A 24,857-nucleotide genomic window follows, 5' to 3' on the forward strand; every position below is an offset into this window, starting at 1 on the left:
TCAAAGCAGTTATTTATGCATGAAGGACAGGACAGGGGCAGTGGGGTAAAATGAAAGGAAATTAATGTTAGCGTTGATAAAAAAGGGAAGCCTGTTCTTACTGGATATTTTTCTCCTTTCTGATCTTAGCTTCAGTCAATCATTCAGAAGGTCATCACCTATCTCCATGACTTCTCCGTTCTCTTTTCATTGGTGAGCTTCTACGGGTCTACAAGGATCCTCGTGTTCCTACTGTCTAAAAGCCAGGCGCCTTTTCTCTTGGAGACTATTTGAGATTAGCTGGAAGTCAGATGAGTAAATCTGAAAATTAAAACAAACCTCATTCATACAACTCTTTAAATGTTGCCGTGTTCTGCCTATTTGGGGCTTTTCTCTCAGAATATTAAGTCTAGCTCCAACAGCCAACTGGCTCTCTTCCCAGAGTTGAGGAATTCTAACTAGCTGGTGTTCCATGTCCTCCGAATTTGGAAAACCGCTGACCTTCCGAATACAGGGAGTGTCATGCCTGTCTCCTAGTTAGTCCTCTACTTATGACCCACAATGGAGCCAGCTCCAAAATTCCATTGCCAAACAACAAAATTCCATTGTTGTGAAGTCAGTTTTACCCTGCTTTGCGACCTATCTCGCCACAGCTGTTAAGCGAATCACTGCCGTTGTTAAGTTAGGCACACAGTCGTTAAGTGAATCTGGCTTCCCCGTTGACTTGGCTCGTCAGAAGGTGATTCACACGACCCTAGGACACTGCAATAAATTTGAGTCAGTTGCCAGGCTGAATTTTGATCACGCTGCAACGGTCATAAGTATGGAAAATGGCCATAAATTTCTTTTTTTCCAGTGCCGTTGTAACCTCGGTCACTAAATGAACGGTTGTAAGTCAAGGACTACCTGTGTATATTAGGGTTCAATTGAACAACTGATTGTTGTTCTTTAATCAGTGGTGGGATTCAGCCGGTTCAGGCAAATCAGTTGTTAAATTGCCAGCTGGCCCCGCCCTGTCCCTTCCAGGAGCCCCCACGTGCTCCATTTTGCCTCCCAGGTAAGTGCCAGGAGGCCTATTAGGCCCAAAATGGGTTACGGAGAAAGGGGGAGTGCAGGGCAGGCCCCCCGTGGCCCATTTTTGCTCCCAAGAGGCTGCAGGGAGGCCTACCAGGCCCAAAATGGGTCGCGGGGGAGGTGTGGTGCGGCCCATCCTGTACCCCGTTTTTGTTCCCAGGAGGCTTCAGGAAGGCCTACTAGGCCCAAAACGGGGGGGTGGGGGTCCCCCACAGTCCATTTTTCCTCCCAGGAGGCTGCAGGAAGACCTACCAGGCCCAAAATGGGGTGTGCAGCGGGCGACCCCCCCCCAGCCCGTTTTTGCTCCCAGAGGGGTACAAGAAGCCAAGTGCTGCCTGTCACATCACCTGGCCACAGCCACCAGCCGGTCATTAGAACAGAGAACCGGTTGTTAAATTATTTGAATCCCACCACCGCCTCTAATCTGCGTCTCGGGGCAAATTTCAAGAAAGCTGACATCATTGTCGATTGATTTCCATGAGACTTGTTCCAAAGATAATTGTCTGTTGCCAAAAGACAGTGCAACTTTATGCCGATAATATCGAATTGAGCCTAGCGCTCTGATCTTGGATGTTTCCCTTGATTTCCTAGGAGAAATTCTTGCCATTCCTGGATATGTTTCAGAAAGAGACCGTGAGAGTCGAGGTCTGTAAATGCATCATGCAAGCTTTCATTAAGTAAGTCTAATGTCTCCTGATTAAGTGCACTTCAGAGAATCGGGACGGGTCTATTTAAGTGCTGCTAAGTGTGACGGATAGAATTCATCTGCAGTTCCATTTGGCGTTTGGAAGGTTTTGAGAAAGGCACCCTCGCGCTGCTCTAAATAAAGAATTTAAAATATAGCCTCAATTCCTATCGATCTGTTGTTGAGGCACATCAACGATGATGCAACTTGACTGCATTAAAGCCGTTGCGCGCTTTGTAAAAACGGGCGCTGCTGTCGGACACGATGGGTGCAATCCAGAAATGGGAGGAGGAGGAGGAGGAGGAGGAGGAGGAGGAGGAGGAGGAGGAGGAGGAGGAGGAGGAGACATTTGCAGAAGGAGAGGCCAGAAAGCAGAGCTGGATGCCGGCTTGCTTATTTATTTACTTGGAAGATTGATGAGCTGCCTCTAGGCAGAGTAGTAATAAGGTCATCATACGGTGCAACAGATAGACAGGAAAATAGAAAATAAGCCATGGATGGTTAGGGTGGGTACTGAATTGTGCATTCCGGAATGCATTTGTGTAGGGGCTACATTGTTGGATGGTACCCAGTGTTTCTATTAAAAAAGGCTTGGGTGGATTTATTTATTTATTTGTTAAGATTTTTATTCTGCCTTTATTACTTTATAAGTTACTCAAGGCAGCGAGCATACATTCAAATACACGCCTTCCTTCCTCCTCTTTTTCCCTACAACAATCCTGTGAGGTGGATTTGGCTGAGAGAGAGAGAGTGGTCACCCAACTGACTTTGATGCGTAAGGCATCACTGTCTTCTGGCGATTGGCCCAGTCACCTGGCTTTCATGCCTCTAAGGCAGGACTAATAGTCATTATTTCCTGGTGATTGGCCCAAACTCGCCCTCTGACTTTCATGCCTAAGGCGGGACAAATACTCACTCTCTCTTGGTGATTGGCTCAAACTCACCCACTGACTTTCATGCCTGAGGCGGGACAAATACTCAGAATCTCTTGGTGATTGACCCAAAGTCACCCAGTCAGCTGTCATGCTTAAGATGTGACTAGAACTCACAGCCTCGTAGTTTCTAGGCCAGCTCTTAACCACTACATAGTTATCATATTTAGTCTGGCTAGGTGGCTCAGTAGCTAAGACGCCGAGCTTGGCGATCAGAAAGGTCAGCGGTTCAAATCTCTAGTATAAGTCTCCTGCGTGAGCAGGGGGTTGGACTAGATGACCTCCAAGGTCCCTTCCAACTCTGTTACTGTTATCTGTTTATCAGACCTGGCATCTGATTAAATAAAGTGATTAATGGGCTTCTGTGTGCTGTTTCGAATGGGAATTAAATTGCATATGATGAAAGCAATAACCTGCTCTGATAGTAAATGCCCACAACAAGTGAGCCTTTGGGGAAAAAAAAGAAAACGAGAAAAGAACATGTGCAAGGACGTGGTTTGGAGAAGTAAAAATTACAGGAAAAAGAAATATTTTCCTGAAAATCCTGCTTTTTTTATATCCTTATTATAGACTATTATTTTATATCCTCATTATAGAGATATAATAGTTCTGTTTTAGCCTCTCGAAAGTATTTGGAAGCAATGCTTTGATTCCACAGAATGCAGAGCGTCTGTTTACAGGGATGTTTTCCCCCCCTCTAAGCGGCTTGAAAAGGCAGAAAAGGCCTTTTTCCCATATGTTGCTCTTCTTTGCTGATGACAACTGTGATTTGGAGAGAGAGAGAGGAAAAAAACCCCAGAGTGGCGTGCTAACAAGCTGCATTGTGAAAAAAGAATACTCAGCATTGTTCAAATTGAAATGAGATTCATCAAAATACCTTCCTTTTCAATGCTGAATGCCCCTTTCAGATGTTTGTTTCCTTTTTGGGTTGTGTGTGTTTTTTTTTTATGACAACTAAACCTTGGTAGATGTTGATTAGCAAGTTTTATTTTTTAAAAAAACTTTGATGTTCTGCTTTGGAAGAGTCTTGTCCTGATTTTGTGCAATGATGCAGCAATTTCAGGGGTGATGGATGTCTTATATGTATCTTTTATTTTGCAAATAAAAATACTTCTCCGTGCTGGTAGGCAGAGGTCCTTCATGATGACCTTGAGCTATCTTCATTCTCCAAAAGAATGTTTGTGGCATAAGGAGCAAAATTAGATTATCTTCTTCAAAACCTTTTTTTTTAATTGGGAGCATTTGGATAGGGCACTGAAGCATCCCTCTGGCAGAAACTCGACCTACCTAAAAATTCTGCTTTGCAACGGCACCCTGGGGTAGATTTGTGCCTCATAAAGTTGGACTTTCCCTGTTGCAATGTCTGGCTGTGAAAGTTGGACCATAAGGAAGGCCGAGTGCCAAAGAACTGAGGCCTTTGAACTCTGATGCTGGAGAAGACTCCTGCGAGTCCCTTGGACTGCAAGGCGATCCAACCGGTCAGTCCTAGAGGAGGTCAACCCCCGCTGCTCTTTAGAAGGCCAGATCCTGAAGAGGAAACTCAAATACTTTGGCCACCTAATGAGAAGGAAGGACTCCCTGGAGAAGAGCCTAATGCTGGGAACGATGGAGGACAAAAGGAGAAAGGGACAGCAGAGAATAAGGTGGCTGGATGGAGTCACTGAAGCAGTAGGCGTGAGCTTAAATGGACTCCAGAGGATGGTAAGAGGACAGGAAGGCCTGGAGGAACATTGTCCATGGGGCTACGATGGGTCGGACACAACTTCGCAACTAACAACAACAACAAAAGGTGGATGAAGATATTGAGCACTTCCTGATATTCCAGTTGTTCAGAGAGAAGGACCAAAATAAGAGAGGTTTCCTCCTTCCTAACCCCCCCCCGCCCCATCTCTTGTGCAGGATTTGTTTGGCAAAACACAAGGCTTCCTTTGGTCCTGATTTCATCACATAAACAACAGCTACAACATCAAAAAGGAGACAAACAAAAAGCCACAAAAAGAAACAAAAGGACTTGAACATGTCCTCACCAGCAGTCAAGCAGAGATTCAACTCAGGATTAACACTAGACCAACAATCAAAAAGCAAACAACATCTCAAATCAAGAAACTACGGACTCAGACAAACAAGCTAATGCCATAGTAAACAACAGCCTAATCAAGGAACCACCAAGAACGTTCCCACCAATACAGACAGAGCAAACCACTAGCAAAGAATCAGAACACAAAATACAAGCTGAGTGGACACGACCTTGTATACGACCATCACTCTGTCAAGGACCTTGGAGTACTCATATCTAATGATCTAAGTGCCAAAGCTCACTGTAACAACATCGCCAAAAAAGCATTAAAGGTTGTAAACCTAATCTTGCGTAACTACTTCTCTCGTAATATTATACTACTAACCAGAGCATACAAAACCTTTGCTAGACCAATTCTCGAATACAGCTCATCTGTCTGGAACCCGCCCTGCATATCGGACATTAATACAATTGAGCGTGTCCAGAAATATTTCACGAGAAGAGTCCTCCACTCCTTTGCTCGAAACAGAATCCCTTATGCCACCAGGCTTGAAATTCTAGGCTTAGAAGATTTAGAATTACCCCACCTTCGGCATGACCTAAGCGTGACTCATAAAATTATCTGCTACAATGTCCTACCTGTCAATGACTACTTCAGCTTCAACCACAACAATACACGAGCAAATAATAGATACAAACTCAAAGTGAACCGCTCCAAACTCGATTGCAGAAAATATGACTTCAGTAACAGAGTGGCCTGGAATGCACTTCCTGACTCTGTGGTTACTTCCCCAAACCCCTAAAACTTCAACCTTAAACTGTCTACTGTTGATCTCACCCCATTCCTAAGAGGTCTTTAAGGGACAGTGCATAAGCGCACCAGCGTGCCTTCCGTCCCTGTCCTACCGTCCCCATTTATTTGTATTCATTTTATGTATTCAATTCATGCGTATACTGATATATATTATCTAATACGTACTTGACAAAATAAATAAATAAAATATATTAAATGAGAGGAAACTCTACTTCCTTACTAGCCCTGATAATGTTACCTAGTTTGATAATGAAACGTCTACAAGGAAACAGCCAAGCTCAGAGCGCACCAAGGAACCCACAGTCCTTATTAGCAATTCAATCTCTTTGTCTTCCGAGCCCTGTGGTCAGTCACTTTTGCAACAGTGCCACAAAGCTGAGATCACAGAGCTCCCCTCCCCTTCTTTACCCTCCCCTTCTCTTCCCTTCCCCAAAGGCCTGCACTGTCAGGAACATGTTTGCTGCTACTCCCATGCTATCAAAGGCATTCCTTCAAGAGTTGTCTCACCCACCTCTCTGCCTATCGGACATCTTGTAAAGATCCATCTCTAGTCGGGCCTCTTGAAACATCTCCTCTTTTATTTCTTGCATTTAAAGAAGTGTTTAATTTTAATTTTCCCTGGGCCACTTTCTCTGGCCATTCTGAATTTATTTGAGTATGCATTACACAAGGAGCTACCGTTTTCATTTAGCCTTCAGCACAGGCGTTTCTCATTCTCATGTTTTTGAAATTGTGTGTGCTTCCTTCCTAGGCACCAGCAGGAATCCACCAAGGATCCTGTCATTCTCAATGCCCTGCTGCACGTATGCAAAACGATGCACGATTCGGTAAAGTAAGTTATTTTTCCTTTCCCTTCCATTTCCTCCCCTTCCCACCACAAGGGTGGATTTGATGACCTCTTCTGAGTTCCAGGGTAGATTTAAGGAAGGAGCGGAAGGGGACAGTCCTTTTCCAAGCTCCAATTCTTTTCAGAACCGTCCTTAATAAGGCTGCCATTTGTCCAGGGAATGGGGGGAAAAAAAGAAATCTTCAGCAGGGGAAATGTGTTGTTTTAAATCCCAGTTGAAGGAAAGTTCTGGCAAATGACTTCACAGTTTAACTAACAGAGAGTGAGAGAGGGCGAGGGGACATTTCAAGAGCTCTGAAAAGGGTAAAAAGCAAGTGACACATTTTTGAGAGAGAGAGAGACGTGCTTTCAAATTAAGAAAAGCTTTGTTGGAAGAAGGGAAAAAAAAGAAGGAAAAAAAAAACCCTCAGCTTCATCGCCGGTGAGAACAAGGCAGAATTGATGCGAGTCCCCTTTGAGAAACCGGCTTATACAGAACTGAAAACAAACCTTCCTCTCCCAAAATGAATTCTCCCTTGTAGGATGCTATTTTTAATCGCTCTTTCTGCAGAAAACTGATCTCCTGTTTAGTAGCAATCGGGTGCCAGGAACACAGAAGCTCCAGTCCTGCCTTCTGTCTCTGTTATGGTCAGCCAGTTTTTCCACTTTGAGAACGTCTGCTTTGTTGGGCAGGATTCAGCCCACGGTCTTTGATGTGAAGCCAGACGGACAGGTGGGAAGCTTTATCCCGGTTTGACCGTCATGGCTCGCAGGCATCCAGAAAATTTAGTCCTTTTCTGAAGAAGACTTCCGAGGTCCCCTCCAGCCATATAATTTTATGTTCTATATTCTGTGAATGACTTGTGATGCCAGAATATTTTTTTGGCCAAGTATTATCGAAAAAGGAACCTTTCTTCCTTGCTGTATCCTTGCCAGAAATACACTTTTTCAGCCTGCCTAGCAGAGATACTATCTCTTCCCCTACTGACAGGATGTGTGTGCGCGCGCACACGCTTTTCAGAAGCTTTGTATGTTAAGTGTGTTGCATATTATCACATCTGAACTTTGGCCAGGATGCGGAGTCAATCTTCCTGGGAGTTCTTGGCCAACGTCGGAAACAAAATGCAGGTTTCCCACTCCCTTTCCTTCCTTAACCTCCAGGAATTTGAATTTAAACAAATGCAAAATCAATTTTTGTCTCCCCCATCTGCAGAAACAAATGTATGGTATTTCCATGCCCGTAACTATAAATGTTGAGTGTTGAGTCTGTTAAGATTTTGAGTGTTGAGTCTGTTAAGATTTTTGTTGTAACTAACAACATGTGCAATAATAAGACAGTTGCCCTAAGCCATCTGTTGTTTGAAATAGTACTTCAGAATTATTCACAGTTCAAGGGCTTCTCCCAAGTTTTTGCTCAGATTCCAGTCTTCCCTCTTCGCAACATAAAAGCAAACGCTGACTTTCTTGAGAACACCTATTCGGTACTTCTAACACTGAACGGGCGCTATATAGATAGTCCTCAATTTACAGCCATTTGTTCGGTGACCGTTTGAAGTTAGAACAGCCCTGGAAAAGAGTGACTTACGACAGGTTTTTCACACACTTAGGATCATGACAATCTGGGCGCTTGTCGAGAACTATCTGTGGACTCAGTTTGTGTAAGGAATTACACAAACGTATTTTTGAACAACGGATGCTTTTAAAATGTTCTTTTCTAGCGCGTTGACCCTGGAAGATGAAAAGCGGACGCTGGCATCCTTGATCAATGGATTTGTAAGAATGGTGAGAAAACTGTTTCTGGGGGTGGGGGGGGAAGGTGACTTTGAGTCAAATGTTGACCCTTGGTGACCTCTTGGACCAGTTTTTGGCAACATTTTGGAAGTGGTTTGCCATTGCCTCCTTCTGAGGTTTAAGAGAAAGTGACTGGCCCAAGGCCATCCAGCTGGCAGGACTAAAACTCACAGTCTTCCAGTTTCTAGCCTGGTGCCTTCACCTTAGCAATAGCAATAGCACTTAGACTTATATACCACTTTACAGTGCCTTACAGCTTTCTCTAAGCAGTTTACAGAATCAGCATATTGCCCCCAACAATTGGGGTCCTCATTTTACCTACCTCGGAAGGACGGAAGGCTGAATCAACCTTGATCCAGTGAGACTCGAACTGCCAAACTGCAGGCAGCCGGCAGTCAGCAGCAGTAGGCTGCAGTAGGGCACTCTAACTGTGCCACCATGAACTGTGCTTCCTGTTTTGTTGTACTGCCTTTTAAATCTTTATTTGGGCTCATTTTGTGGAGAATGTCCTGGTGGTTATGATGGACCCTGTAGCAGGGGTGGGCTCCTGGGGGTTTGGCAGGGTTCGGGCGATTCCTCTAACCAAGGATCGCCGGGGTTCGATGAACCCCCAAATGCCACTCCTGTCTGGCCCCACCCATCCTGCCACTCCCCTCCCAGGAGTCTCCATGCGGCCCGTTCATCATTCCAGGAAAGGGCAGGGGCCGCGCAGAGGTCTGGGAGGGCAAAAAATGGGCCTCCCAGAAGTTCCGGAAGTCCGGAAACGGGCCTGTTTCTGGCCTCCAGACTCCAGGAGAAGCAGTCGTCCCCCCCCGCCCCGGAGACTCGAGGAAAGCCTCCGGAGCCTGGGGAGGGTGAAAAACGCCTCTCCCCGCGCCATGGTGCAGGCGGCCGATTAGGCTACGCCCACCATGGACACGCCCACCCAGCAACGGGGCAGCGAACCTGTTGCTAAAGGATCTGAAGCTCACCCCTGCCCTGTAGGTCTTGAAATTCACCTTTCCCATCTTTTGGACTGTTGCAGAATTCAACCTTCGCAACTTCCTCTTGCTGTTGATCTGTGGGAGGAGGTCCAGCTTGGCTTGTAGACGTCAAATGTTAATTCTCCCTTGGGAGTGTGAGAAAGAGGGGAAAATCCTAACTTTTAAATGAAATTAGGAAGAAAAAGCGTATTCCCCTTCTTGGCAGGGAGGGTAGATAGAGGCGCTTCCTTGCAACTCTTTCCCTGCCAATAAGAATGGAAAGAATGGGTAACCAGACACTGCAGTCACATCTCTCTGAATCTCTTTAATCCCAGGTATCGTTTGGCCGGGATTTTGAGCAGCAGCTGAATTTTTACGTGGAAGCCAGATCCATGTTTTGCAACTTGGAACCTGTGTTGGTCCAGCTCATCCATGTAAGCATAGTTTGACGGACAAATGAGTGTCGCAGCTATTTTCTTTGCTCCTTACGGTTTTTGTGGTATTATCATTGCCGACATTTCTCTCAGCCCCGCAAGGTCAGCTACCGAAAGGTTTGAACAGCAGCGAAGGAAGATTTGGACACTGTGTTAGATCAGACGTTGGCAGGTGGTTGCTATAAATAGCAATAGCCCTTAGACTTATACACCGCTTCACAGGGCTTTCCAGCCCTCTCTAAGCGGTTTACAGAGTCAGCCTCTTGCCCCCAACAATCTGGGTCCTCATTTTACCAACCTCAGAAGGACGGAATGCTGAGTCAACCTTGAGCTGGTCAGGATCGAACTGCGGCAGTCGGCAGAATTAGCCTGCACTTCTGCATTCTAGAGGGATGCGGTGGCTCAGTGGCTAAGACGCTGAGCTTGTCGATCGAAAGGTCGGCAGTTCAGCGGTTCGAATCTCTAGTGCCGCATAACGGAGTGAGCTCCTGTGACTTGTCCCAGCTTCTGCCAACCTAGCAGTTCGAAAGCACATTAAAAAAAATGCAAGTAGAAAAATAGGGAACCACCTTTGGTGGGAAGAGAACAGTGTTCTGTGTACCTTTGGCATTGAGTCATGCCGGCCACATGACCATGGAGACGTCTTTGGACAGCACTGGCTCTTCGGCTTTGAAACGGAGATGAGCACCGCCCCCTAAAGTCAGGAACGACTAGCACATATGTGCGAGGGGAACTTTTACCTTTTACCTGCATTCTAACCACTGGGAGGAAGGGAAGGAAGGAAGGAAGGAAGGAAGGAAGGAAGGAAGGAAGGAAGGAAGGAAGGAAGGAAAATATTGATAGCAATAGCACTTAGACTTATATACCGCTTCACAGTGCATTTACAGCCCTCTCTAAGCGGTTTACAGAGTCAGCCTCTTGCCCCCAACAATCTGGGTCCTCATTTTACCAACCTCGGAAGGATGGAAGGCTGAGTCAACCTTGAGCCTGGTGAGATTCGAACTGCCAAATTGCAGTCAGTCGGCAATCAGCAGAAGGAGCCTGCAGTACTGCACTCTTTTTTTAAAAAAGTTTTTTATTTAATAAACATTAAAAACATTGGACACAGTGTGGCCATCCTGGTCTTAACATATCGATACATATTCTTTCCATAACAATAAATATAATTACTATTTAACATACATTGCTACTTTGTTCTTATATACATATCCCTTGTCTTCATTTAGTATCTATTTATTATTTGTTTACTATTTACATTTAATACTATCCAGTACTAATTCTACAAACCCTAAATCTTTTTTGTTCCAACTCCTTTTCTCCTTTCCAACCAATAATACACTTTATTCCAGATTTTATAGTATTCTGTCTCTTGTTTTTGAGTTCTAGTTCTTGTTCTTTAAAGCAGTTTCTAGTTTTTTAATTCTATATATTTGCACTGTCCAAGTCAGTGTTTCTCAACCTTGCTAAAGTTAAGACCTGTGGACTTCAATCCCCAGAATTCTGGGAGTTGAAGTCCTAATGGAGGCCATGTGTAGGAAAAGAGCAAGCAGAGCTTGGAAGACGGAGTTAAATGTGTCATCAGTTTAGAGTCCTTGCGTTGCCACAAGAAATCCAAATTCAGCCCCCCTTGAATTCTGTTGGCCCTTATCTAGCATCAATTTAATGCTGACCATTAGTTGACTAGATTCTTCTATATAGGCTTGAATAAATCATCTATGCTGCAACGTAATCCATGGTCCTGATTCTTTGCACCTATTGCCATGCTAGCTATCCTTTTGGGTTAAGAAAAAAACAGGATACACTATTCTCAGTCAGATAATTTAAGGCACAATGTCACTGCTCATCTACTGAAACTCTCGGACTCCAGCATCCCTTTGACCTACCTGGGTGATTCTCCCAGCCTCATTTACCTTCAGCTCCCCACGTGTGTTTGCTCTATCTTTGTAGAGGTTTACGATTTTTTTCCGTGCAGAATGAAACACACCTTGCATATCTTGTGTGTCATTGCATGTCTTTGGAGCTCTTTGTTAATTCCCTCCTGAATCTAATTAAGATAGCTTTATCCCATGAAGTGTTCTTGTTACTGATAAAGGAGAATATTTGTAGCTCAGGGAAGTTGAAATGAGAGGTACTTGGTGTTCTCTGAGCTTGATTGTTTTCTTTAGACATTTCATTACCCAACTAGGTCACATCATCAGTGCTAGGGAGGGAGTGGGGTTTTCTCTCTGTTTATATAGAAATGGTTTGGGCAATCAGGAAACTAGCAAGTCCATAAGTGGCTGGATGAAGAGTTGTTCACGTCGGTAACCTTATCTTCCAAAACAGAGCGTGAATCAGCTGGCAATGGAAACAAGAAAAGTAATGAAAGGAAATCATTCCAGAAAAACTGCGGCATTTGTCAGGGTAAGTGCAGACATGGAACAATTGGTGGTTGCGAACTAAACCTAAATCTTGGTGATTCCTTGTAAACGAAAAGATCTCAGTCTGATTTACATCTTCTCAAATGACTGAGTCCAATTTTAAAAGACCTGTGGAAACTTCATCCACAGGTTTCTTGTTTGGCCTGTATTATATTATACTATACATTTATTACATTAAATATAAGGCTATGTTGTTTATAAATAAAGGGACTTGGTGGCTCAGTGGCTAAGACACTGAGCTTGTAGATCAAAAGGTTGGCAGTTCAGTGGTTTGAATCCCTAGTGCGGCGTAACAGGGTGAGCTCCCGTTCCTTGTCCCAGCTTCTGCCAACCTAGCAGTTCGAAAGTACATAAAAAATGGAAATAGAAAAATAGGGACCACCTTTGGTGGGAAGGTAACAGCATTCCGTGCGCCTTTGGCATTGAGTCATGCCGGCCACATGTCCACGGAGATGTCTTCGGACAGCGCTGGCTCTTCGGCTTTGAAACAGAGATGAGCACCGTCCCCTAGAGTCAGGAACGACTAGCACATATGTGCGAGGGGAACCTTTACCTTATTTATGTTGTTTATATTGCATTATAGGTTAAATAAAGAGTGGCTTTGCAGAATAAGATGGGTGGCACATAAACTTAATAAAATATAGAAAAAATATTGTTAACATTAAATATTAAAGTCTGAATCTCAGAAACCTGGTTGTGGTTGATCTTCAGAAACTGTCCTTTCTTAAATTTTAGGCTTGTGTTGCCTTCTGCTTCATAACGATCCCATCGCTGACCAGCATTTTTACCCGTCTCAATTTGTACCTGCACTCTGGACAAGTTGCTTTGGCTAATCAGTGCCTTTCACAAGGTAAAGTCTGCAGAGCGATAAGCTGCCCAATTTTTCTAAGGCATTGTTGTTGTTGTTATTCTTGTTGATTTTAGAGATTAGACAGGCAAAACTAAAGAGATTTGCTCCGATTTCTAAATCTTCCCGGCAAAGAGCTTGAGAAGGGAGTTGACTGTACTTCCCGTGGTTCACCTGCCTTTGGTAGAGAAACATTCTCTGCATAACATAGAGGACTGGAGGCTAAAACATATGAAGAACGGCTGCAGGAACTGGGTATGTCTAGTTTAATGAAAAGAAGGACTAGGGGAGACATGAGAGCAGTCTTCCAATATCTCAGGGGCTGCCCCAAAGAAGAGGGAGTCAAGCTATTCTCCAAAGCACCTGAGGGCAGGACAAGAAGCAATGGGTGGAAACTGGTCAAGGAGACTGGTCAGTTCGAAAGCAGGTAAAAAAATGCAAGTAGAAAAATAGGAACCACCTTTGGCGGGAAGGGAACAGTGTTCCGTGGAGCCTTTGGTGTTGAGTCATGCCGGCCACATGACCACGGAGATGTCTTCGGACAGCGCTGGCTCTTCGGCTTTGAAACGGAGATGAGCACCGCCCCCTAGAGTCGGGAACGACTAGCACCTATGTGTGAGGGGAACCTTTACCTTTATAAGAGAGGAAAAATAAATAGGACTGCATTTTGGATATCATGTTAAAAACAAAAGCGCAAAAACGTGTCCCTTGCAGTCAGATAAAAGAGGAGAGAAAAATCTGGCATTTCCCTGATTAAAGTACTTTTTTTTTCTCGACTCCCTCTGCATTTTCTCATGCCCGTTGTCCATTCAGAAGCAGTGCAAAACATCTTCCTTTCTAACATCCTATCTTGTTTCTCTCCCCCGTTGATTCTTTTGAAAAAAAGCTGCAAAACCAGGGGGGGGAAACACTAAACCTGCAAATATTATAGGAAACAACCCAAAGGTAATAATTATCCCCTTTATCTTGTCCGAAGGGGAGAGATTCAAAGGATGGACAAAGCAGGGTTTGTTTTCTATAGAAAGCAAGTCTCCAAACCGGTGGGTTGGAATTCTTGGAAGAAAAACAAAAGATTTCAGTTCAATATTATTATTTTTTTTTAAAAAAAGATTAGTTTTCTCTCTTAGAATCAGGGTTGTGTTGTGACTCAGGGATGGACAGAGAGGGAGAAAGTTGCAAGGCCCCAGGGATTTTGTGCATCGTTTAGATGGTTCCTGGCTTTTGCAAAAGAGAATTGGATCCTGCCCTATTCAGACCAATAACAAATGTTGTCAGCTTTGCACACTTTTTACGAGCAAATTCCAGCTGTAAAGACAAACAAGCTGATGTGGGACACTGACTAAGCCCTTTCCTGCAAAGCTGTGGTTTCCTTTTGTTTAGGCATCATTTGGCGGGCATCATGAGAACAGAGGGGTTTAAAGTAACGCTGACTGTACCATCCAGGCGCATTTTAAAAACAATAGCTTTAGTCAGGGAGGGACATTTTGTATTTATTTGTAGACAAGCCAGCGTGAAGTCACTTTTCAGCACCCGCCAGCTGTGATGGCTTCGCTGTTGTTATTGTTGTTGTCGTTCCATCCCCGATAATTCGTGGGTGCGTTTGTTTGCTCCGAATCTTCACTTGCCCCTCTTCTTTGCAGGAGGTTGGGAAGGACTAAAAATAATTCTGAAGACAATAAGAATTAGCTTTGGGAAGAATAGATGTTCTTCCGAAAGGGGATTCTGAATTGTATCTTTTTGTATTTTTCAGCATTAATAGTAATGCAGACTTAGTGAATAGTTCGACAGTGTTGAGGGAATTATTTGTTTAGCAGAGTGATGGCGTTCGGGGAAAAAACTGCCCTTGTGTCTAGTTGTTCTGGTGTGCAGTGCTCTATAGCGTCATTTTGAGGGTAGAAGTTGAAACAGTTTATGTCCAGGATGCGAGGGGTCTATAGATATTTTCACAGCCCTCTTTTTGACTTGTGCAGTAGACAGGTCCTCAATGGAAGGCAGGTTGGTAGTCATTGTTTTTTCTGCAGTTCTAATTATCCTCTGAAGTCTGTGTCTGTCTTCTTGCGTTGCAGAACCAAACCAGACAGTTATAGAGGTGCAGATTAGTAAGATGAGAACTATCTGTATTTTGAAGATAGGAACAAAGGATCCTTTTCATCTTTTTGTAATATTAGATCTCTTATATTGAATATTCTGCATATCTGAGAAAAATGATCTTCGGAAGAAATCTTTCTTCCCCTCCTTCTATTTCACCAAATTTGATCAGAACTGGTTTTGGTTCAGTTGGCATGCAGCTGGTTTTGGCCTCCCTTGTGGACCATCACGGTTTGATCCAGGATTGTCCTCAACGGGAGTTCTACCACAATTTCCATCACTTTTGGATCTAAACAGGCTCTGTGGGTTTATGTAGAAAATGAAATTATCCCAGGATGAAAGGATGATCTTAATTACATACTTTTGCTTGCAGCAACTTGAGTCAGACGTCTGCCTTCAAAATGCTAATTGCGCTGTTTGACTTTAGCGATAACACAAACACTGAGTTCTTTCATGCAAGTTATTAACTCTGATGTACACAAATGTTTGTCCCTAATTGTTATTTTTCACCTAAAGTGAACTGAGGTGGGATAAGTGAGTTGATGAAAGCTACACTTAAAAAAGATAAGGGGCATGTATAATTTTAGAAGCCCAAAATAATCTTGTTTATTTATTTAGGAATTAGATTCTTAACAGTGTGCAAATAGGATTTTTTCTCCCCAGTGATAAAATTGAATTTGTCCTCTGATGTGATTATAGACTCTAGACTCTAAATAGTGCATATTTTTAAAACCAGAATAATTGAAGAGAAGGCTGAAATTCATACGTTCTGTGACTTTTGCCTTAAGAATCTTTAGGAAGACAATAAAGTCTTGTGTTCTGGGAAATGAGCGGTTGAAATTTAAGATATAAGTAGTAGCCCAATCCATTAATTTAATGGGTGCAAGATATTTCCTTGTCTCCTTTTCCTTTTAGTTCATTATCATTTAACTCTTGAATTTCAGAAAGATCTTAGCTGGTTCAGACATATCTCCATATGGATCAGTTACAATTTCTCCCTAAAACTGACAGTTTTGGAAGCTATATTTTATGGAGCTTTCCATATCTTGGTCTCCTTCTACTGCTGGAGTGGCTTTTTTTTTTTTTAATTTGATTTATATGCTGCCCTTCTCCGGAGACTCAGGGCGGCTTACAATGCGTTAAGCAATGGCCTTCATACTTTTGTATATTTTTACAAAGTCAGCTTATTGCCCCTACAAACTGGGTCCTCAATTTACCTACCTTAGAAAGGATGGAAGGCTGAGTCAACCTTGAGCCTGGCAAGATTCGAACTTACTAATTTTTTATTTCCCCTAAGTTTTCATAATTCACTCATGCAGCAAATTCATATAGGAAAGAAACCAAAACAGAACTGGGAAATATTTCAGCATTTTCAGAAGAAGTTCAAGTTTGGTTGGAATTCAGGGTCCTTCTTCTGCTGGACACAACCACACTGTCAATGCATCTACAGGTAGTCCTTAACTTACACCTTGAGTTCAATTGTGGTCATATGTTGAGGACTACCTGTATTTATCCTGTTGTGGTTATTGGTTATTGGTGGTTGTGAGCCACTTAGGGTCATTACATGAAATAGACAGAAATAGACATACCATTCCAGATATTGCCCAATCTCTTCCTTAAAAACCTCCATAAATAAAAACGATCCTCAAGAATGAGCTGCCCTTCTTGAGTTCCTACCATATCCTGGCAAGAAGACACAATAGGCTGAAATCTTGACCCCCAAAGAATGCCTCTTAGGATGTTCTGCAAAGCTTTATTGTAGGCCCTCCTTGGTGAATTTTCTAACAGTTGCAAGAACTCAAAAGAAGGCAAAGCCCACCGAATAAAAGGTCCATCGTGTTCTTGGGCTTTTGACTGTAGCCGTTTTTAAATAACAGGCATGTTGATCGATCTAAATTCAATCTGCTAATGAGACACCCACACCCACACACACCAACTGTGATCTCTTTATAGCGGACGCCTTTTTCAGAGCCGCGATCAGTCTGGTTCCTGAAGTACCCAAGATGATCAGCATAGACGGGAAGCTGCGGCCTTCGGAAGCCTACCTCTTGGAATTCCTCTGCAACTTCTTTTCAACTTTGTTAATCGTTCCTGTAAGTGGAGAAGATAAGGAGGCTAGTACGGTAGCACCAGTGGTGAAATTCATTTTTTTTTTTTTTTTACTACCGGTTCTGTGGGCATGGCTTGGTGGGTGTGGTGTGGCTTGGTGGGCATGGTAGGGGAAGGATACTTCAAAATCCCCATTCCCACCCCATTCTGGGACCAGCCAGAGGTGGTATTTGCCGGTTCTCCAAACTACTCAAAATTTCCGCTACCGGTTCTCCAGAACCTGCTGGATTTCACCCCTTGGAATGTCCTTGGAAGAGCTATATGCTGTTACTGGAAGATGTTCAAGACATAAACTGTACATCCATTCAGACAGTGACTCAACCCAGTGTCTGACTAACACAGCTTATCCCTATCTCCCTCTGTGTTGTTGCATTCTAAGGCTTAGTCTTAAGTCCTCTGATATAAATCCTTTAAGACATTAATGTTTAGGGGAAAAGATCAGTCCCTTAATATGTGGTAATGTTTATTGATTTTATTTTATTTTATTTTATTTTATTTTATTTTATTTTATTTTATTTTATTTTATTATTTTATTTTATTTTATTTTATTTTATTTTATTATTTTATTTTATTAATTTTATTTTATTTTATTTTATTATTTTATTTTATTATTTTATTTTATTTTATTTTATTTTATTATTTTATTTTATTATTTTATTTTATTTTATTTTATTTTATTTTATTTTATTTTATTATTTTATTTTATTATTTTATTTTATTTTATTTTATTTTATTTTATTTTATTATTTTATTTTATTTTATTATTTTATTTTATTTTATTTTATTTTATTTTATTTTATTATTTTTTTATTGAATTTATATTGCTGCCTATTCGCCCACGGCGACTCAAGGCGGCTTACAGAATATAAAAATCACATTTCAAACCATTAAAAACTAACAAAAAGATTCAAATAAATTAATATAGTACAATATAACAAAATCATCTCCGACCCGCCCCGGCAACAGCAAATCACACGAGCCATTTAATGGGCTCCATCCTGCTCTGGCCTGCTGGCAGAACCAGGTCTTCAGCGCCATCCGGAAGAGAATTAGAGTGGGTGCCATTCTAATCTCTGGGGGGATGATGTTCCAGAGAGAGGGAACCACCACGGAGAAGGCCCTTCTTCTAGGTCCCACTAGGTGTATCTCCCTTGGGGATAGGACCCCCAGCATTCCCTGCCTCCCTGCTCTGAGGGGTCAGACAGATGTGACCAGTAAGAGACGGTCCGTCAGATCACCTGGTCCCAAGCTACGAAGGGCTTTAAAGGTGACAATCAGCATCTTGAATTGCACCTGGAAGCAAATCACCAGCCAATGCAGTTCCCACAAGAGAGATGTGATACATGTGCACACTGGGTTCTGCACAAAACCATGCTGGCCACTGCATTTTGCACCAACTGGAGCTTCGGGATGCTCTTCAAGGGCAGCTCATATCTCACCTGTCTTTCCTCCCCCCAGGACCATCCTGAACAAGGTGTGCTCTTCCTCGTACGAGGGCTGCTCAACGTTATCCAGGATTACACTTGGGAAGACAACAGTGATGACAAAGTCAAAATCTACACCAATGTGGTGCATCTTCTCTCGGCAATGAGTCAGGAGACATACCTCTATCACATAGACAAAGGTGAGAAGGAAGACAAAGCAGGGAGATGGTAGCAGAAGGTTCCTCAATTATTAGATTGACTTCAGATTTTTATTTTATTTCAGATACATTTAGCCTTCTAAATTCTTGTTTACCAGGTTTATTTCGTTCTTATTGACCTCCCTTTCCCGTATTTAATCTTTTCCCTCCCAGTTGAATCTAACGATACCTTGTATGGCGGAGACCCTAAATTTTTGGCAGAAACGAGCAGATTGTGCGAAACGGTGATAAGCCAAATCTTGGAGCATTTGAAGAACCTTGGAAAAGATGAGGTGAGAACGAAGCTTCGTACTGAAAAATAACCTTTTTCTCCTGCCTGTTTGATGTTACAATAGCACTGAAAAAAAGTGACTTATGACTGTTTTTCACACTTAAAAACTGTTGTAGCATCCCCACGGTCACGTGATCAAAATTCGGACACTCGGCAACTGACTCATATTTATGACGGTGGCAGTGTCGCAGAGTCAGGTGATCCCCTTTTGCGACCTTCTGACGAGTGAAGTCAATGAGGAAGCCAGATTCACTTAACAGCCGTGTTACTAACTTAACACCTGCAGTGATTCACTTAACAACTGGCCAGAAAGGTTTTAAAATGGGGCAAAACTCACTTAACAATGGTCTCGCTTAGGAGTGGAAATTTGGAGCTCAGTTGTGGTTGTAAATCAAGGATTACCTGCACCTTCATTGCTACCATCATTGATTCACTTAACAACTGTGGCCAAAAAGGTTGTAAAATGGGGCAAAACTCACTTAACAACTGTCACCCTTAACAATGGAAATTTTGGGCTCAGTTGTGGCCATAAGTCAAGGATTTCCTGTACCTTCATAGGTGCCATCTGGACCAGCTCTTAACTTCCAAACGGTCTTCAAAGGCAGCCCCGTGTAGAACACACCACAGTAATCCAGCTGACTGCATTTTTGGCAGCATTTGTTTTCCCTATCTGCTTCTGTAAGTTATAACTCACCCCCTGGGCGACTGTTAAGGCTGGCTGAGTTTAAAGAGAGTTCCAGTGAAGTATGAAACACATTAATTGATGGGGCAGGTCAACCGTGATCGTCTCACCAACTCCTCTCCAAGAAATAGTTTTTTCGACTGATGTCAGGGCTTGAGGAGACGGCTGGTAACACTTGGCTGAGGACTTCCCGGCTTTCTTCTCAAGCTTTGTTCAGGGAGACACACCTCTTGACAAAGGGAGAGTTCAGAAAGAGGACTCGGTCTTCCACGTGGGGGCTCGGTTGAGTTTGCCGTGGCATTTCTCCAAAATTTAGCAAGCATGATTGCAAGACCAGGCAACCAACCGATCCCCTTCTCGGTGTGTTCTACACTTTGACTTCTCTTACGCTTTGGATGCGGTGGCTTGGTGGCTAAGACGCTGAGCTTGTCGATCAAAAGGTCGGCAGTTCAGCGGTTTGAATCCCTAGTGCCACGTAAGGGAGTGAGCTCCTGTTACTTGTCCCGGCTTCTGCCAACCTAGTAGTTCGAAAGCAGGTAAAAAATGCAAGTAGAAAAATAGGGACCATCTTCGGTGGGAAGGTAACAGCATTCCGTGCGCCTTTGGCATTGAGTCATGCCGGCCACAGGACCACGGAGACATCTTCGGACAGTGCTGGCTCTCTGGCTTTGAAACCGAGATGAGCACCGCCCCCTAGAGTCAGGAACAACTAGCACATATGTGCGAGGGGAACCTTTATCTTTTACTTTACCCTTTGGACTAGATGACCTACAAGGTCCCTCTTCCAACTCTTGTTAATCTATCAGGATTTCTTCATTTGTGTATTACATTTACATGCCCAATGGCAAGAGATTGTGGAAGTTTATTAGCCAACGTCTGAAGGACACAGGATGGCCTGCTCTCCTGCTATGCCGTTAGAGTCACGTTCAGGATATTCACCAAAGTCGTCATATATTAAACCTACACCTGATTTGGCTCTTGCCACGATGGATTGGTTGGTGAAATAACTGTAGCCAAACAAGAAGAGAGTTAACATCTTTAATTGTGATTGTGGTGAACCTCTTTAAAACCAGTGGTTGTAATAGTTGTGAATGAAACTCCAACCTTTCCTGTGGCGCTGGCCTTAGCTGGCAAGTATATACAAATGGATATTGAACGGGGGCCAGGAATCCTCTGTCTCTTCCAGTGATTTGCACCATTCTGCCTACAGATAGTCCTCGACTTAACGACCACAATTGAGACCAGAATTTCTGACAGGTTCTGGAGAACCGGTAGCGGAAAATTTTAGGAGTTTGGAGAATCGGCAAATACCACCTCTGGCTAGCCCCAGAGTGGTGTGGGAATGGGGATTTTGCAGTATCCTTCTCCTGGAGTGGGGAGGGAATGGGGATTTTGCAGTATCCTTCCCCTGGAGTGGGGAGGAAATGGAGATTTTGCAGTATCCTTCCCCTGCCACGCCCACCAAGTCAGACCCCATCCACCAAGTCACGCCCACAGAACCGGTAGTAAAAAAATGTGGATTTCACCACTGATGTGGCCATTAAGTGAATCCAGCTTAATAATAGTGGTATTCCAGTATTTGAGAGGCTGCCACAAAGAGGGGGAGGGGGTTTCAATTTATTTTCCAAAGCACCAGAAGGCAAGATAAGAAACAGTGGATGGGAACTAATCAAGGAGAGAAGCAACCTGGAATTAAGGAAATTAAAACTTCCTAACAGTGAGGACAATTAACCAGTGGAACAGCCTGCCACCAGAAGTTGTAGGTGCTTCATCCCTGGAGGTTTTTAGAAAGAGAATGGATAGTGACTTGTCTGAGATGGCATAGGTTCTCCTGCTTGAGCAAGGCGCTGGACTAGAAGACCTCTAAAGGTCCCTTCCAGCTCTATTCTGATTGAATTTCCCTATTGATGTTAGTTGTCGGAAGCCAGCTGGGAACATTGCAAAGAGTGAACCTGGGATGCTGCAACTATTATAAATACAGGCAGGTTGCAAAATGCCTGAATGTTGATCATGAATGTTGAAGATGCTGCAACAGTCCTAAGTTTGAAGACCTCTCATTTCTCCCTTTTTTCAGTGCCACTGTAACTTTGGTCACTAAATGAACTTTTGTAAATCAAGGACTACCTGTATTGCTTAGCCGCCCCCCTAAGCGATCCTTTTCTTATCATCGGCAGACTCTGAAGCGTCAAAGTCACCTGGCCCTCTGCTTCTTCAATAGCCTCTTGGCTCACGCCGATCTGCGGAACAACAAACTCAACCAGTTGGCCGTCAACCTGTGGAACCTAGCTCAGAAACATGGCTTTGCGGACACCAAAACCACAGTAAGGAGAAACAGAATCCAACCGCCACATAAGGCACCCGGGGGATGTTGAGAGGAAGGAGCCGTGGTGGCGCAGTGGTCAGAATGCAGTATTGCAGGCTGACTCTGCCTACTGCCAGGAGTTCGATCCTGACCGGCTCCAGGTTGACTCGGCCTTCTGTCCTTCCGACGGAAGGGGGGCTGGATTTGGATTTCTTGTGGCAACGCAAGGACTCTAAACTGATGACGCATTTAACTCCGTCTTCCAAGCTCTGCTTGCTCTTTTCCTACACATGGCCTCCATTAGGACTTCAACTCCCAGAATTCTGGGAATTGAAGTCCACAGGTCTTAACTTTAGCAAGGTTGAGAAACACTGACCTGGACAGTGCAAATATAGAGAATTAAAAACTAGAAACTTGATCTGTCCCCGTCCACACACACACACAAACACAGCCAGCCGAGGGTTAAGAAAGTACTTGGCACGCACACAGGTCGTTATCTCAAACTTGGCAGCAATATAATCACCGTCTGCCAAGAGCTTTTACTGCAACAGATAACATAAAATTACATACGCATTGCAAATAGTCCAGCAAAACAATATCCCTTTTTCCAGCTTCAGACGTTGTTCAAGTGACTAGCCAAAGTTCGTTTTTGTTCGTCACGGAGTTTTACCAGCCACCACCCTCTCTTATATAGTCTCTGGGGTGTGGTCCAGTGACTCAGTTCTAATCCCTAGCACACCTCCTTAACTGCTGCAACCGTTTATCACGCCTTCGTTGGTGTGCATCCAGGAATGATGGCTCTCCTTCGCTCTCATCCGAGACACCTGGCTCCTGGCTAATCTCCTCTCCCTCGGCCGGCACCTGAGACAGTGCCAGAGGGGAGGGGCCTGGAGAGGGAGGCCTGGCTGACTCCTCTTCCTTATGTTCGGAGCTTTCTTCCTCCAATGAGATAGGCTCAGAGGGCGGGGCCACAACAAAACTAAAGAACAACAATCCAAAAGTGACATTCTTAAAATGTGGCACTGTCCTGGAATAGCAGCTCAGGTTATGCATTAGAGGGACCCCATGGAGACCCAGATCCCATCCATGCCACTAATTCAGAAAGAGAAGGAAACGTCACCACATCCAACTCCCGACTTTCAGCCTTTTTGAGCCATGGTGGCGCAGTGGTTAGAATGCGGTACTGCAGGCTCCTGCTGCTGCCTGCCGGCTGCCTGCAATTTGCCAGTTCGAATCTCACCAGGCTCAAGGTTGGACTCAGCCTTCCCATCCTTCCGAGGTCGTTAAAAGGAGGATCCAGATTGTTGGGGGCAAGAGGCTGAATCTAAACCACTCAAAGTGAGATGTAAAGCACTGTGAAGCGGTATATAAGTCTGTTATTGAAACCTCTATAAAACAGCCCTTAATTTGACACAATGAGCTTTTCCTGTTGTGTAGCCTTTCACCTAACTCAGCCTTCAAGTTTTGTTGTTGGAAAAAAAAAAAACCTCTGGGTAATAATTTCATGCCTGAATCACTGGACCTTAAAAACACCCTTTAGGAGCTGAGGCAAGAGATGCATAACGATTTCAACGGTTCATGATGCTTTTCCTCCCTTTTTTTCCCTTTCTAGGTCAAAACCTTAGAATACATCAAGCTGCAGAGTAAACAGCCGGAATTCAGTCACTTTACAGAGCTGACACTACGGCTCCCTTTGCAGTCAAGAACTTAAATGGATGTCCAACTGGGCAATTGCATTCCTGGAAAGGTAGTTCTCCAAGCCCTTCAAACTCCCAAGCTGACTCATAGGGTGCGATCAGAGTTCGGTATCTTTTCCCTTTAAAAGGTCCCTTGGCGCACGATAAGATTTACTCGGTTGGAGAAGAAAAACATAATTTTTTCCCGGGCGATGCAGTCATTTTTGTATAAAAAAAAACACCCCAAAACCCCAAGATTTTGTTCCTCCTCCCCTACGCAGCTGTTCATCATTAAACGTTGACTTTCATCTTAATGTTGGGTCAGTGAAATATTATCTTAATCATCGCGGAGTGGAAAAAATAACTTTTAAATCCAAATTTGGCGGACTTGCAAAGGAAAGAAAGACGATGGTTTGGGTTGGCAAGGCGAAAGAGAAAGGCAGTACTTACTAGCTTCAGGAAAGGGATAAGCTAGAATTATTGGACGTCTTTAAAGTATGATGCTTTGAAACTATCTTAGTCACGAAAGCACAATTGAGAAAATGTTAACATTTGGGAAAGCCCCTGCAAGGCATCCCAAATGTTATGTTTAGTTTAATGAAAAGAAGGACTGGGGCAGTGGTGAAATCCAATTTTTTTTACTACCGGTTCTGTGGGTGTGGCTTGGTGAGCGTGGCAGGGGAAGGATACTGCAAAATCTCCATTCCCACCCCACTCCTGGGGGGAAGGATATTGCAAAATCTCCATTCCCACCCCACTCTGGGACCAGCCAGAGGTGGTATTTGCCAGTTGGTTTTTTTTATTTTTGCTTTAATTTATATGCCGCCCTTCTCCAGAGACTCAGGGTGGCTTACAATGCGTTAAGCAATAGCCTTCATACTTTTGTATATTTATACAAAGTCAGCTTATTGCCCCCACAATCTGGGTCCTCATTTCACCTACCTTTGAAAGGATGGAAGGCTGAGTCGACCTTGAGCCTGGTGAGATTTGAACTTGCAGTAATTGCAAGCAGCAGTTGTTAATAACAGTGCTTTAGTCCACTGTACTACAGGCTCTCCAAACTACTCAAAATTTTCGCTACCGGTTCTCCAGAACCTGTCAGAACCTGCTGGATTTCACCCCTGGACTAGGGAAGATATGATAGCAACATTCCAATATTTGAGGGGCTTCCACAAAGAAGGGGGGGGGTTCCAACATATTCTCCAAAGCACCTGAAAGCAGGACAAGAAGTAATAGATAGAAACACCAGGAAAGAGCCTGGTGGTGCAGCAGACTAATAGCCTGTTATTAACATTCAGCTGCCTGC

At 43.7% G+C, this 24,857-nt stretch overlaps 1 protein-coding gene across 1 annotated transcript in view; it reads left to right on the top strand.

Annotated features, from left to right (window-relative positions):
• Positions 1–23,836, top strand: part of VPS35L (VPS35 endosomal protein sorting factor like) — a 52,260-nt gene extending 28,424 nt beyond the window's left edge. Inside the window, exons 20-31 of the mRNA XM_070955452.1 lie at positions 130–192; positions 1,645–1,730; positions 6,253–6,333; positions 8,046–8,109; positions 9,416–9,514; positions 11,840–11,917; positions 12,670–12,784; positions 16,823–16,962; positions 18,437–18,602; positions 18,774–18,892; positions 21,748–21,894; positions 23,488–23,836. Coding sequence (XP_070811553.1) covers positions 130–192; positions 1,645–1,730; positions 6,253–6,333; positions 8,046–8,109; positions 9,416–9,514; positions 11,840–11,917; positions 12,670–12,784; positions 16,823–16,962; positions 18,437–18,602; positions 18,774–18,892; positions 21,748–21,894; positions 23,488–23,586 — 1,257 coding nt within the window. The 3' untranslated portion in view covers positions 23,587–23,836. The remainder of the gene's footprint in view (positions 1–129; positions 193–1,644; positions 1,731–6,252; positions 6,334–8,045; positions 8,110–9,415; positions 9,515–11,839; positions 11,918–12,669; positions 12,785–16,822; positions 16,963–18,436; positions 18,603–18,773; positions 18,893–21,747; positions 21,895–23,487) is intronic.
• Positions 23,837–24,857: the final 1,021 nt, after the last annotated feature.

Source organism: Pituophis catenifer, unplaced genomic scaffold, assembly GCF_029215685.1.
Source record: "Pituophis catenifer annectens isolate HBS135680 unplaced genomic scaffold, rPitCat1.0.hap2 SCAF_16, whole genome shotgun sequence".
Classification (NCBI taxonomy): domain Eukaryota; kingdom Metazoa; phylum Chordata; class Lepidosauria; order Squamata; family Colubridae; genus Pituophis; species Pituophis catenifer.